Source organism: Coregonus lavaretus, assembly GCF_964263955.1.
Source record: "Coregonus lavaretus genome assembly, chromosome: 39".
Classification (NCBI taxonomy): Eukaryota; Metazoa; Chordata; class Actinopteri; order Salmoniformes; family Salmonidae; genus Coregonus; species Coregonus lavaretus.
Genome location: NC_140026.1, coordinates 1,691,912 through 1,705,794, shown reverse-complemented (window position 1 = coordinate 1,705,794; position 13,883 = coordinate 1,691,912). Strand labels below are relative to the sequence as shown.

Genomic DNA, 13,883 nt, shown 5'->3' with positions numbered 1-13,883 from the left:
CTAACTGACAAAAATAATTGGTAGATAGCTTGCTAGACACAAAGAATTTGTAACGAATGTTGGCCATCTCCCTTGCATAACAACATGATTTGTTGCTAACGTTGGCCATCTACCTTGCATAACAACATGATTTGTAGCTAACGTTGGCCATCTACCTTGCATAACAACATGATTTGTTGCTAACGTTGGCCATCTACCTTGCATAACAACATGATTTGTTGCTAACGTTGGCCATCTACCTTGCATAACAACTTGATTTGTAGCTAACGTTGGCCATCTACCTTGCATAACAACATGATTTGTTGCTAACGTTGGCCATCTACCTTGCATAACAACATGATTTGTTGCTAACGTTGGCCATCTACCTTGCATAACAACATGATTTGTTGCTAACGTTGGCCATCTACCTTGCATAAAAACATTATTTTTTTACATGTACAACTAGCTGGCTAAGTAGATTAATACGATTCACAAGACAAGAGGAACACGTACAGTTGAAGTCGGAAGTTTACATACACTTAGGTTGGAGTCATTAAAACTCGTTTTTCAACCACTCCACAAATTTCTTGCTAACAAACTATAGTTTTGGCAAGTCGGTTAGGACATATACTTTGTGCATGACACAAGTAATTTTTCCGCCAATTGTTTACAGACAGATTAATTCAATGATTGATTGATTAATTGACAGGTCGACAGGACAGGAGTTTGCTCTGAAGATTATCGACAAAGCTCGTTGCTGTGGGAAGGTACTGACTCAACCTATGTACTGATCAGATTGATTGATTGATTGACTGACTGATTGATGTATTGATATATGCGTTGATTAGGAGCACCTGAAATAGAGAACGGGGTGGCGGTGTTAAGGAGGGTCAGACTGACTCCTTGATTGATTGATATATAGATTGATTGATTGACTGACTGATTGATGTATTGATGTATGTATTGATCAGGAGCACCTGATAGAGAACGAGGTGGCGGTGTTAAGGAGGGTCAGACACCCCAGCATTATACAGCTGATCGAGGTTGACGACACGCCCACAGAACTCTACCTCGTTATGGAACTGGTCAAGGTTAAAGGAGCTATCAGCAGTTTAAAACAATGACGAAGCGATTCCCCGCCCCCCCCTGTTTCTGTAAAAAGCTGAGGGATGGGGCCCGGAGAAATGTAACCATTCAAAATTAATAGACAGAGTAATGGTTGCAAGGACTGACCTTTCCATGACGTCAACGTTATGGTGTTAATCATGTTTTGAGGCTATACAGTGTTTGTTTGCATTTACTTTGTTTACAAACATTGGAGTAAAACAAGGTTCTGATGGGGTTCTGATGGGGTTCTGATGGGGTTCTGATGGGGTGTGACAGTTGAACTAAAGCTCATGAGGCATTTAGTTTAGGGATAATCAACGAGGGGCTATGCGTTCTATGGACAATAATGAACGACGTGGAGGGTCTGTTTCCGACACGCCAGCGGAGTGGCGCCAACCTTCTGGAGTAGCTAGCAAGTTCAATAGGTAGCTACGGTAGTTGCCTTGGTAACCAAACAAACAGACAGTAGCTTGCTATTATGAAAATCTAATTCAACACTGCCAATGTTTTCAATTCGACTTTTACTTTGAAAAGCAGCTCAAACATAGAACATGTAAGAATTAACTATAGCCATTCAATTATGCAGTGCATTATAGGGTAGTAATGCACGCTCTAGAATGCCCTTCTAGCCAATCAGAATTGAGTATTCAACAATGCCATGATATAATAAGTTATATTCTTCAAGAATCAATGGGTACATATCGCTCATAGAATCAATGGGTACATATCATTCATAGAATCAAATCGGGTACATATAATTAATTTATATAAATCCAGAAATGGTTTTGGCAACTGCTGATTGGCCCTTTAAAGCTACAGTACATGGTGTCATGGTTAGTCTGTTCTTGCATCTAAAACACTGTCTGTGAATTTAGAGAGCGCCCCATCTCCCTTAACCCCCATCTCTCAGCTTTATAACAAAACAAGTGGCTGGAGCCGGGATCCCATTTTGTTGTTTTTCAAATCGTAAATTCTTGTTTAACTCACATGGTTAAGGTACTGTCAAGTCATGAATTGTACCAATATAATAGTAATTTGATGTGTGTGTGTCTGTGTGTGTGTTCGTATGTGTGTGTCTGTGTTCATATGTCTGTGTGTCTGTGTGTGTGTTCGTATGTGTGTGTCTGTGTGTGTGTTCGTATGTGTGTGTGTGTCTGTGTTCATATGTGTGTGTGTCTGTGTGTGTGTTCGTATGTGTGTGTCTGTGTGTGTGTTCGTATGTGTGTGTGTGTCTGTGTTCATATGTGTGTGTCTGTGTGTGTGTGTCTGTTCAAATGTATGTGTGTGTGTGAGTGTGTGTTCATATGTGTGTGTGTCTGTGTGTGTGTGTTCATATGTGTGTGTCTGTTCAAATGTGTGTGTGTGTGTGAGTGTGTGTTCATATGTGTGTGTGTCCAGCATACTGACCTGTGTGTGTGTGTTATCTCTCTGCAGGGTGGAGATCTGTTTGATGCCATCACATCTTCCACTAAATACACAGAGAGAGATGCCAGTGCCATGGTCTTCAACTTGGCTGGAGCTATCCAATACCTACACCGTATGAACATAGTCCACAGAGACATCAAACCTGAAAACCTGCTGGTATATAAACCTTACGTACACACCTATACCAGGATCAGGGTTGGAGGTAAAACCTACAGGAGGGTAGCTCTCTCCAGGAACAGGGTTGGAGGTAAAACCTACAGGAGGGTAGCTCTCCAGGAACAGGGTTGGAGTTAAAACCTACAGGAGGGTAGCTCTCCAGGAACAGGGTTGGAATTAAAACCTACAGGAGGGTAGCTCTCCTGGAACAGGGTTGGAGTTAAAACCTACAGGAGGGTAGCTCTCCAGGAACAGGGTTGGAGTTAAAACCTACAGGAGGGTAGCTCTCTCCAGGAACAGGGTTGGAGTTAAAACCTACAGGAGGGTAGCTCTCCAGGAACAGGGTTGGAGTTAAAACCTACAGGAGGGTAGCTCTCTCCAGGAACAGGGTTGGAGTTAAAACCTACAGGAGGGTAGCTCTCCAGGAACAGGGTTGGAGTTAAAACCTACAGGAGGGTAGCTCTCCAGGAACAGGGTTGGAATTAAAACCTACAGGAGGGTAGCTCTCCAGGAACAGGGTTGGAGTTAAAACCTACAGGAGGGTAGCTCTCCAGGAACAGGGTTGGAGTTAAAACCTACAGGAGGGTAGCTCTCCAGGAACAGGGTTGGAGTTAAAACCTACAGGAGGGTAGCTCTCTCCAGGAACAGGGTTGGAGTTAAAACCTACAGGAGGGTAGCTCTCCAGGAACAGGGTTGGAGTTAAAACCTACAGGAGGGTAGCTCTCTCCAGGAACAGGGTTGGAGTAAAAACCTACAGGAGGGTAGCTCTCCAGGAACAGGGTTGGAATTAAAACCTACAGGAGGGTAGCTCTCCAGGAACAGGGTTGGAGTTAAAACCTACAGGAGGGTAGCTCTCCAGGAACAGGGTTGGAGTTAAAACCTACAGGAGGGTAGCTCTCCAGGAACAGGGTTGGAGTTAAAACCTACAGGAGGGTAGCTCTCTCCAGGAACAGGGTTGGAGTTAAAACCTACAGGAGGGTAGCTCTCCAGGAACAGGGTTGGAGTTAAAACCTACAGGAGGGTAGCTCTCTCCAGGAACAGGGTTGGAGTTAAAACCTACAGGAGGGTAGCTCTCCAGGAACAGGGTTGGAGTTAAAACCTACAGGAGGGTAGCTCTCTCCAGGAACAGGGTTGGAGTTAAAACCTACAGGAGGGTAGCTCTCCAGGAACAGGGTTGGAGTTAAAACCTACAGGAGGGTAGCTCTCCAGGAACAGGGTTGGAGTAAAAACCTACAGGAGGGTAGCTCTCCAGGAACAGGGTTGGAATTAAAACCTACAGGAGGGTAGCTCTCCAGGAACAGGGTTGGAGTTAAAACCTACAGGAGGGTAGCTCTCCAGGAACAGGGTTGGAGTTAAAACCTACAGGAGGGTAGCTCTCCAGGAACAGGGTTGGAGTTAAAACCTACAGGAGGGTAGCTCTCTCCAGGAACAGGGTTGGAGTTAAAACCTACAGGAGGGTAGCTCTCCAGGAACAGGGTTGGAGTTAAAACCTACAGGAGGGTAGCTCTCTCCAGGAACAGGGTTGGAGTTAAAACCTACAGGAGGGTAGCTCTCCAGGAACAGGGTTGGAGTTAAAACCTACAGGAGGGTAGCTCTCCAGGAACAGGGTTGGAGTTAAAACCTACAGGAGGGTAGCTCTCTCCAGGAACAGGGTTGGAGTTAAAACCTACAGGAGGGTAGCTCTCCAGGAACAGGGTTGGAGTTAAAACCTACAGGAGGGTAGCTCTCCAGGAACAGGGTTGGAGTTAAAACCTACAGGAGGGTATCTCTCCAGGAACAGGGTTGGAGTTAAAACCTACAGGAGGGTAGCTCTCCAGGAACAGGGTTGGAGTTAAAACCTACAGGAGGGTAGCTCTCCAGGAACAGGGCTGGAGTTAAAACCTACAGGAGGGTAGCTCTCCAGGAACAGGGTTGGAGTTAAAACCTACAGGAGGGTATCTCTCCAGGAACAGGGTTGGAGTTAAAACCTACAGGAGGGTAGCTCTCCAGGAACAGGGTTGGAGAGCCCTGTTCTACAGCTATCATCACATAGCCAGTGTGAAGGTGTGTGTATCGAGTGTACCTGTCTCCTGTCTTTACCAGTGTAACCTCCAGGTATATGAGTATATCAACCTATCACCTGTCTCCTTTCGTTACCTGTGTAACCCCCCAGGTGTGTGAGTACCTGGATGGGACCAAGTCGTTGAAGCTGGGTGATTTTGGTCTGGCTACGGTTGTTGAAGGACCCCTGTATACAGTCTGTGGAACTCCCACATATGTAGCTCCTGAGATCATCGCTGAGACCGGGTAAGAGGAGTGTGTGTGTGTGAGTGTGTGTGTGTGTGTGTGTGTGTGTGTGTGTGTGTGTGTGTGTGTGTGTGTGTGTGTGTGTGTGTGTGTGTGTGTGTGTGTGTGTGTGTGTGTGTGTCCACTTCTCTCAGCTCTTTTCTTACACACCCTAAACACCTATCCTCTCGTCTGCAACTCTTCCTCAAGTTGTTGCTGTACATAAAATAAGAATGCACTATAATACTTTGATACTAACATTCACACCTTTTTGAGTGCGGTTGTGGTTTTATTTTATTTATCTCTGGATAAACCATAACCTGGACTTGAGAAGACGAGATCTCCACTGACGCCCAGGATCCTTCAATTCAAAGTCCCATTAACCAGCTCTGCAAACGTTGTTAAGTTCTGGTACTCACCAGAATATGGAGTTTCTCAGAGCAACTGTCGTCATTACTGCCGTTACGCACGTTATGTACTAGCACCTGCTCCTGGATCAGCCGACCTGTACTGCTCCTGGATCAGCCGACCTGTACCGCTCCTGGATCAGCCGACCTGTACCGCTCCTGGATCAGCCGACCTGTACTGCTCCTGGATCAGCCGACCTGTGTGTGGCAGCAATTACTGATTTTATTGGAGGAGCTGAAGGTGGATTTGGCGCATGCACACTTGGTCAAAACAATAGATCATTTTTATTTAGACTTTTGTGTACAGGTCGGCTGATCCAGGAGCAGTACAGGTCGGCTGATCCAGCAGCAGGTGCTAGTACATAACGTGCGTAACGGCAGTAATGACGACAGTTGCTCTGAGAAACTCCATATTCTGGTGAGTACCAGAACTTAACAACGTTTGCAGAGCTGGTTAATGGGACTTTGAATAGAAGGATCCTGGGCGTCAGTGGAGATCTCGTCTTCTCAAGCCCAGGTACTGATTCAGATAAGACCATCTTCTAAGTGACCGAAATGTAAAATAAATGATGTTGTCAACTTACCCGTGTGTGCTGCTAGATATGGTCTGAAGGTGGATATCTGGGCTGCAGGCGTGATCACCTACATCCTACTGTGTGGGTTCCCTCCGTTCCGCAGGTGAGTTCCGGAGGTGATAGTATGTTCACTGGTCTAAACGTTATGACTGGGTACACTCAGTCTCTCTCCTCTCCTACAGTGAGAATAACGACCAGGAGGAGTTGTTTGACCAGATACTCAGGGGGAAGCTGGAGTTCCCTTCCCCAGACTGGGACACAGTCAGCCTGCCGGCCAAGGTAGGAACCTGGGGGGTAGAGAGAAAGATGTGTGTGTCGATGGTATAACAGGAGATGGTATAACATTAGATGGTATAACATTAGATGGTATAACATTAGATGGTATAATATTAGATGGTATAACATTAGATGGTATAAATTAGATGGTATAACAGGAGATGGTATAACATTAGATGGTATAACAGGAGATGGTATAACATTAGATGGTATAACATTAGATGATATAACATTAGATGGTATAACAGGAGATGGTATAACATTAGATGGTATAACAGGAGATGGTATAACATTAGATGGTATAACAGGAGATGGTATAACATTAGATGGTATAACATTAGATGGTATAACAGGAGATGGTATAACAGGAGATGGTATAACATTAGATGGTATAACATTAGATGATATAACATTAGATGGTATAACAGGAGATGGTATAACATTAGATGGTATAACAGGAGATGGTATAACATTAGATAGTATAACAGGAGATGGTATAACAGGAGATGGTATAACAGGAGATGGTATAACATTAGATGGTATAACATTAGATGATATAACAGGAGATGGTATAACAGGAGATGGTATAACATTAGATGGTATAACAGGAGATGGTATAACAGGAGATGGTATAACATTAGATGGTATAACAGGAGATGGTATAACATTAGATGGTATAATATTAGATGGTATAACAGGAGATGGTATAACAGGAGATGGTATAACAGGAGATGGTATTACATTAGATGGTATAACAGGAGATGGTATAACAGGAGATGGTATAACATTAGATGGTATAACAGGAGATGGTATAACATTAGATGGTATAATATTAGATGGTATAACAGGAGATGGTATAACAGGAGATGGTATAACATTAGATGGTATAACAGGAGATGGTATAACATTAGATGGTATAACAGGAGATGGTATAACAGGAGATGGTATAACATTAGATGGTATAACAGGAGATGGTATAACATTAGATGGTATAACAGGAGATGGTATAACAGGAGATGATATAACAGGAGATGGTATAACAGGAGATGGTATAACAGGAGATGGTATAACAGGAGATGGTATAACATTAGATGGTATAACATTAGATGATATAACAGGAGATGGTATAACAGGAGATGGTATAACATTAGATGGTATAATATTAGATGGTATAACAGGAGATGGTATAACAGGAGATGGTATAACAGGAGATGGTATAACATTAGATGGTATAACAGGAGATGGTATAACAGGAGATGGTATAACAGGAGATGGTATAACATTAGATGGTATAACATTAGATGGTATAACAGGAGATGGTATAACAGGAGATGGTATAACAGGAGATGGTATAACATTAGATGGTATAACAGGAGATGGTATAACAGGAGATGGTATAACATTAGATGGTATAACAGGAGATGGTATAACAGGAGATGGTATAACATTAGATGGTATAACATTAGATGGTATTACAGGAGATGGTATAACATTAGATGGTATAACATTAGATGGTATAACATTAGATGGTATAACAGGAGATGGTATAACATTAGATGGTATAACAGGAGATGGTATAACAGGAGATGGTATAACAGGAGATGGTATAACATTAGATGGTATAACAGGAGATGGTATAACAGGAGATGGTATAACATTAGATGGTATAACATTAGATGGTATTACAGGAGATGGTATAACATTAGATGGTATAACATTAGATGGTATAACATTAGATGGTATAACATTAGATGGTATAACAGGAGATGGTATAACATTAGATGGTATAACAGGAGATGGTATAACATTAGATGGTATAACATTAGATGGTATAACAGGAGATGGTATAACATTAGATGGTATAACATTAGATGGTATAACAGGAGATGGTATAACATTAGATGGTATAACAGGAGATGGTATAACAGGAGATGGTATAACAGGAGATGGTATAACATTAGATGGTATAACATTAGATGGTATAACAGGAGATGGTATAACAGGAGATGGTATAACATTAGATGGTATAACATTAGATGGTATAACAGGAGATGGTATAACAGGAGATGGTATAACATTAGATGGTATAACAGGAGATGGTATAACATTAGATGGTATTACAGGAGATGGTATAACAGGAGATGGTATAACATTAGATGGTATAACATTAGATGGTATAACAGGAGATGGTATAACAGGAGATGGTATAACAGGAGATGGTATAACAGGAGATGGTATAACATTAGATGGTATAACAGGAGATGGTATAACATTAGATGGTATAACAGGAGATGGTATAACATTAGATGGTATAACAGGAGATGGTATAACATTAGATGGTATAACATTAGATGGTATAACAGGAGATGGTATAACATTAGATGGTATAACAGGAGATGGTATAACAGGAGATGGTATAACATTAGATGGTATAACAGGAGATGGTATAACATTAGATGGTATAACATTAGATGGTATAACAGGAGATGGTATAACATTAGATGGTATAACAGGAGATGGTATAACAGGAGATGGTATAACATTAGATGGTATAACAGGAGATGGTATAACAGGAGATGGTATAACAGGAGATGGTATAACAGGAGATGGTATAACATTAGATGGTATAACAGGAGATGGTATAACATTAGATGGTATAACAGGAGATGGTATAACATTAGATGGTATAACATTAGATGGTATAACAGGAGATGGTATAACAGGAGATGGTATAACAGGAGATGGTATAACATTAGATGGTATAACAGGAGATGGTATAACATTAGATGGTATAACAGGAGATGGTATAACATTAGATGGTATAACATTAGATGGTATAACAGGAGATGGTATAACATTAGATGGTATAACAGGAGATGGTATAACATTAGATGGTATAATATTAGATGGTATAACAGGAGATGGTATAACATTAGATGGTATAACAGGAGATGGTATAACATTAGATGGTATAACATTAGATGGTATAACAGGAGATGGTATAACATTAGATGGTATAACAGGAGATGGTATAACATTAGATGGTATAATATTAGATGGTATAACAGGAGATGGTATAATATTAGATGGTATAACAGGAGATGGTATAACAGGAGATGGTATAACATTAGATGGTATAACAGGAGATGGTATAACAGGAGATGGTATAACAGGAGATGGTATAACATTAGATGGTATAACAGGAGATGGTATAACAGGAGATGGTATAACAGGAGATGGTATAACAGGAGATGGTATAACAGGAGATAGTATACTGCACCACTTAGCGTAGTGGAATACAGATATACGCAGTTCAGCAATAGCCCCTGAAAACATAGCTCCTACATTGTTTTAATTATTGGAATACTGAATGTCACATGACCTCTTTCCTAGATGCTGATTGGTCAGATGCTGCAGGTGAACGCGGACACTCGTTATACCGCAGAGGAGGTCCTCTCACACCCCTGGGTTACGGTAGGTACACACACACACATACACACACAGGTCACCTACACACTGACCGACACAAACTCCACAATGTCCTCTTCCCTCATCTGAATAAACGTGTGTGTGTGTTGTGTGTGTGTGTGTGTGTGTGTGTGTGTGTGTGTGTGTGTGTGTGTGTGTGTGTGTGTGTGTGTGTTCTGCAGGACGAGGCAACCCTAGAGAGCAGAAACGTGAACACAGAGACATTATCGTCAGCAACGGTGACCCCTGACCTTCCAGTGACCCCTACAGCGACCTTTGACCCTATGACCCCAGCAGCACAGAGTAGCCCTGCCCACAACAACACTACTAATCCCAACACTAAATCTGTTACCTCTCCACTCTGCTGAGGACACATCCCCTTTCAGCCCCTAGGCAAGGGATGGGCAACTTTGAATGGGGTGGGGCCCACAAAAAATCTGAATTCATCACGAGGGGCCGCAGCGGCTCGTGGGTGAAGAGAAGAATTTTGAAATTTTATAACTAATTTCCTGCAATTCTACACATTTTGCCACAGGGTGGAGAGAAATGTCTGCAGTTTTAAATATGATATCTGAATGAGAGTGACTAACAAAATCAATGGGAGACCACCGGTCGGTCATTCGACCATGATTACTACAAATTTAGATAGCTGGCTAGACTAATTTACCAATCTAAAAACATTTAGCTGACATGGGCTAATTGAGTGACTGTCAGTGACTGACATACAAGGAAATAGGTAGCTTAGTGGTTAAGAGCGTTGTGCCAGTAACCGAAAGGTCACTGGTTCTAATCCCCGAGCCAACTAGGTGAAAAAATCTGTCGATGTGCCCTTGAGCAAGGCACTTAACCCTAATTGCTCCTGTAAGTCGCTCTGGATAAGAGCGTCTGCTAAATGACTTAAATGTAAATGAAATACTGCAGATGCACGACCACATTCGTGTAATCTACTATTCTAACTCTCAACAGTAAATTGAGACCCTGACTGAGTTCCTAAAAAAAGATCTGCGAGCCTACAAAAGAGTTGCCCATCCCTGCCCTGGGCTCTTCTTTTATAAGTGAGGAGAAAACAGGGCTCCTAATGGAGCCCTAGACCCTAAACCCTACACCCTATGTATTTGTATGTGGAGATCTGAGAGGATTTGATTGGTCGAAGCAATATGGTGGAACTTCCACCTAGCCTATCAGAGGGCAAGGTGGAGCTATTACCATATTGCTTACACCTATCAAAATCCAGATCTCCACAAGTGCATAGGGCGTAGGGTCCATTTAGGATTGGGCCTTGAACTGTGGGCCACTTTCCATTTGGGATCCTAGCTGTGGAGAGGAGAGCTGATAGGACAGAAGTGTAGACAACAGTACTGTACTTTACCAACAACCTCAGATACTATACTGCCCAGTACCTCTCCACACATCTCTCTCTCTCTGTCTGTCTCTCTCTCTCTCTCTGTCTGTCTCTCTCTCTCTCTCTGTCTGTCTCTCTCTCTCTCTCTCTCTCGCTCTCTCTGTCTGTCTCTCTCTCTCTCTGTCTGTCTGTCTCTCTCTCTCTCTAACTCACATGTAGCTCATCTCTCCCTCTCTCTCTTACAAGAATGGAGTATTCTATGGAGAATGGAGTATACTATGGAGAATGGCGTATACTATGGAGAATGGAGTATACTATGGAGAATGGAGTATTCTATGGAGAATGGAGTTTCTACAGTATATTGTGTATATATGGTGTATATATGTGTGTCTGTGTGAGTTGTGCTTTAGAGAATGTAGCAGTATGGGGGAGGGGCGGGGTTGGTTTGGTTTTGGGGGACGTGGTGGGGGTTGGTTAGGGGGAGTGGTGGGGTGGATGGGGGGAGGGGTGGAGTGGGTGGGGGTTAGTTTGGGGGAGGTGGTGGGGGTTGGTTTTCGGGGAGGGGAGGGGGTGCCATTTTGAAACTTGAAAAAAATATATGGCCTTTCTTTGGCTCCTTCCTTGACATCCATTGACTAGAAAGGATTCCGTAAAGTCAACCATTAGACTTCGATAGACATCGCGTCATTGTATCTGTCCCATTATGGCATCTGTGAGAGCATGGGCAGCGTCATTGAGGACGTCTCCATTGGTCAATGTTCTTCTTCTACTACTTCTTCTATGAGTTGGTAAACAAACTGAAAGGGAGCACACTGCCCCCTAGAGTGTGTTATTGGAACAGGTATAAAGCCAAGGTTGGAGATGGTTCGCTCATGAGTATAATTCATTGGCTGATCCCTCCTGATGACCTGGATGGAATTATGTGATCCTTCCCTCTTAAACGTTTAATTAAAGATTCACCCATTTTGAATGTTATATTGTTTTTGTGCATCTCTGAGCGATGTTCTATCAATTCCCGGGGTCATTTAATGTTTTCATGTGTATCTGAGTTATTGGCGTTCAAGCAGACGGAAATTTGTCCGGTTTGACGTAGCACTGCGATAAAGCCGCTCTCATACACTGGAAGTTAATAGGAATATGACTTTTAGATCGTGAAAATGTCTATCATACATGTCAGATTTAAATATTGGCCGATGTCATAACGCCGGAGGTTGTCTTCTCTCGAATGAGCCATTGATCATATTTTAGCAATATTCCTATCTCGAGAAATGTGTAATTTAACAGAGGGTCCAACACATTCCTCCTGTTTGTCTGCCTCTTCAGTCCAGGGTGCGTTGCATGGTGCCGATCTGCAGGTTGAACACGGTGAGATTGTAGACTCCTAAATTGATAGTGCAGTTTGTTTAGACGATTTTTCAGCTAACTAGCTAGCTATTTCACATGCTGATATTGACTTTGGTATTATTGGGTGTAGCTACGTTAGCCAGCCAGCCAGCCCATAGAGAGAGCATTGCATTGTGGGTTTTGTAGTCGACTTGAGCAGCAACAGATTTCTACAACGATTTTTCACGTTGCAACCAACCTTACTTATAATGACAAAATGAAACATTTGTTCACAAATAAAATATAATTGTTATCACATAGTGTTATTTAACACTGTGAATTATAGGAATGAGTGGTTTTGGTTGGGTTTTTATTTTAAGGGGACTTTAAGCGGTTCTGGACGGGTTCAACCAACATGTTTGTGTACCAGAGTTGAGTGGTCAGAAATCCTGGTCACCGCTGGCCACAGCGCTCCACCTCCTTTCCAACCACTCCACTAAAAACCGCTCCTTGCACACAGGAAGAGAAAAAAAACCGCGCTCCAAATTCGCTCCATTCATTAAAATCACAATTTAACCAACAACCATCTATTTTTGTGACCACCTGGATCTACCATTTGGTTTTGAAGTATTGAAACCAAACCATATGATTTGAATGAAAATTATTTGAATAAACATGAAAAGGTGACTGTAAGAAGCGCACATCATTTCAAATAGGCTACATGTCATATTAAAACAGCATATAAACACTCTAAAATGGGTCAGGAGACAGACAGGGAGCCTAAGAAGGAACGAAAATGAATAATTTAGGCGATATTATTTCAATTATTTCAAGGCTATAGACAACAAAGAAATACATTGTGAAGCATTTGCGAGTGCGACACACTAGGCTGGTCGGGACATAAAGCGCTCAGCATTTAAACACCATTTTGTTGTATTAAATCATTATAGTCTATAAATTGCGCATATAGGCTGTGACTTACTTAGAATGAAATACAAATTAAACGGGAAAAAAAAAAAGCCTAATAAGGCTCAGTGCCTTTGAATTCATTTTTAGAAACACGAGTTTGGCCAGTCTGTAGCTTCAGGCTCATGCAATGGTGCAGGTTGGACCGAAATCAATTAGGGCCCTATTGTATACATTTTAAGTCATTTAGCAGACGCTCTTATCCAGAGCGACTTACAGTTAGTGAGTGCATACATTATTTTTGTTATTATTATTTTCCATACTGGCCCCCCCGTGGGAATCGAACCCACAACCCTGGCGTTGCAAACGCCATGCTCTACCAACTGAGCTACATCCCCTGCCGGCCATTCCCTCCCCTACCCTGGACGACGCTGGGCCAATTGTGCGCCGCTCCATGGGTCTCCCGGTCACGGCCGGATATGACAGAGCCTGAATAGATTAAAAAAAACATAAATGAAGGTAACTTTTAAAGAGACCCATGGGGGGTGCGGCGCACAATTGGCCCAGCGTCGTCCAGGGTAGGGGAGGGAATGGCCGGCAGGGATGTAGCTCAGCATGGTGTTTGCAACGCCAGGGTTGTGGGTTCGATTCCCA

General features: G+C 42.5%; 1 protein-coding gene across 1 annotated transcript in view; it reads left to right on the top strand.

Moving 5' to 3' along the window:
• Positions 1-10,026, top strand: part of LOC311112635 (serine/threonine-protein kinase DCLK2-like) — a gene marked incomplete at both ends in the record, with an annotated part of 26,542 nt that extends 16,516 nt beyond the window's left edge. The window contains 8 exons of the mRNA XM_084155781.1: positions 687-746; positions 951-1,070; positions 2,521-2,667; positions 4,820-4,953; positions 5,940-6,017; positions 6,097-6,193; positions 9,584-9,664; positions 9,841-10,026. Of these exons, the coding sequence (XP_084011907.1) occupies positions 687-746; positions 951-1,070; positions 2,521-2,667; positions 4,820-4,953; positions 5,940-6,017; positions 6,097-6,193; positions 9,584-9,664; positions 9,841-10,026 (903 nt within the window). The remainder of the gene's footprint in view (positions 1-686; positions 747-950; positions 1,071-2,520; positions 2,668-4,819; positions 4,954-5,939; positions 6,018-6,096; positions 6,194-9,583; positions 9,665-9,840) is intronic.
• Between the last annotated feature and the right edge of the window lie 3,857 nt (positions 10,027-13,883).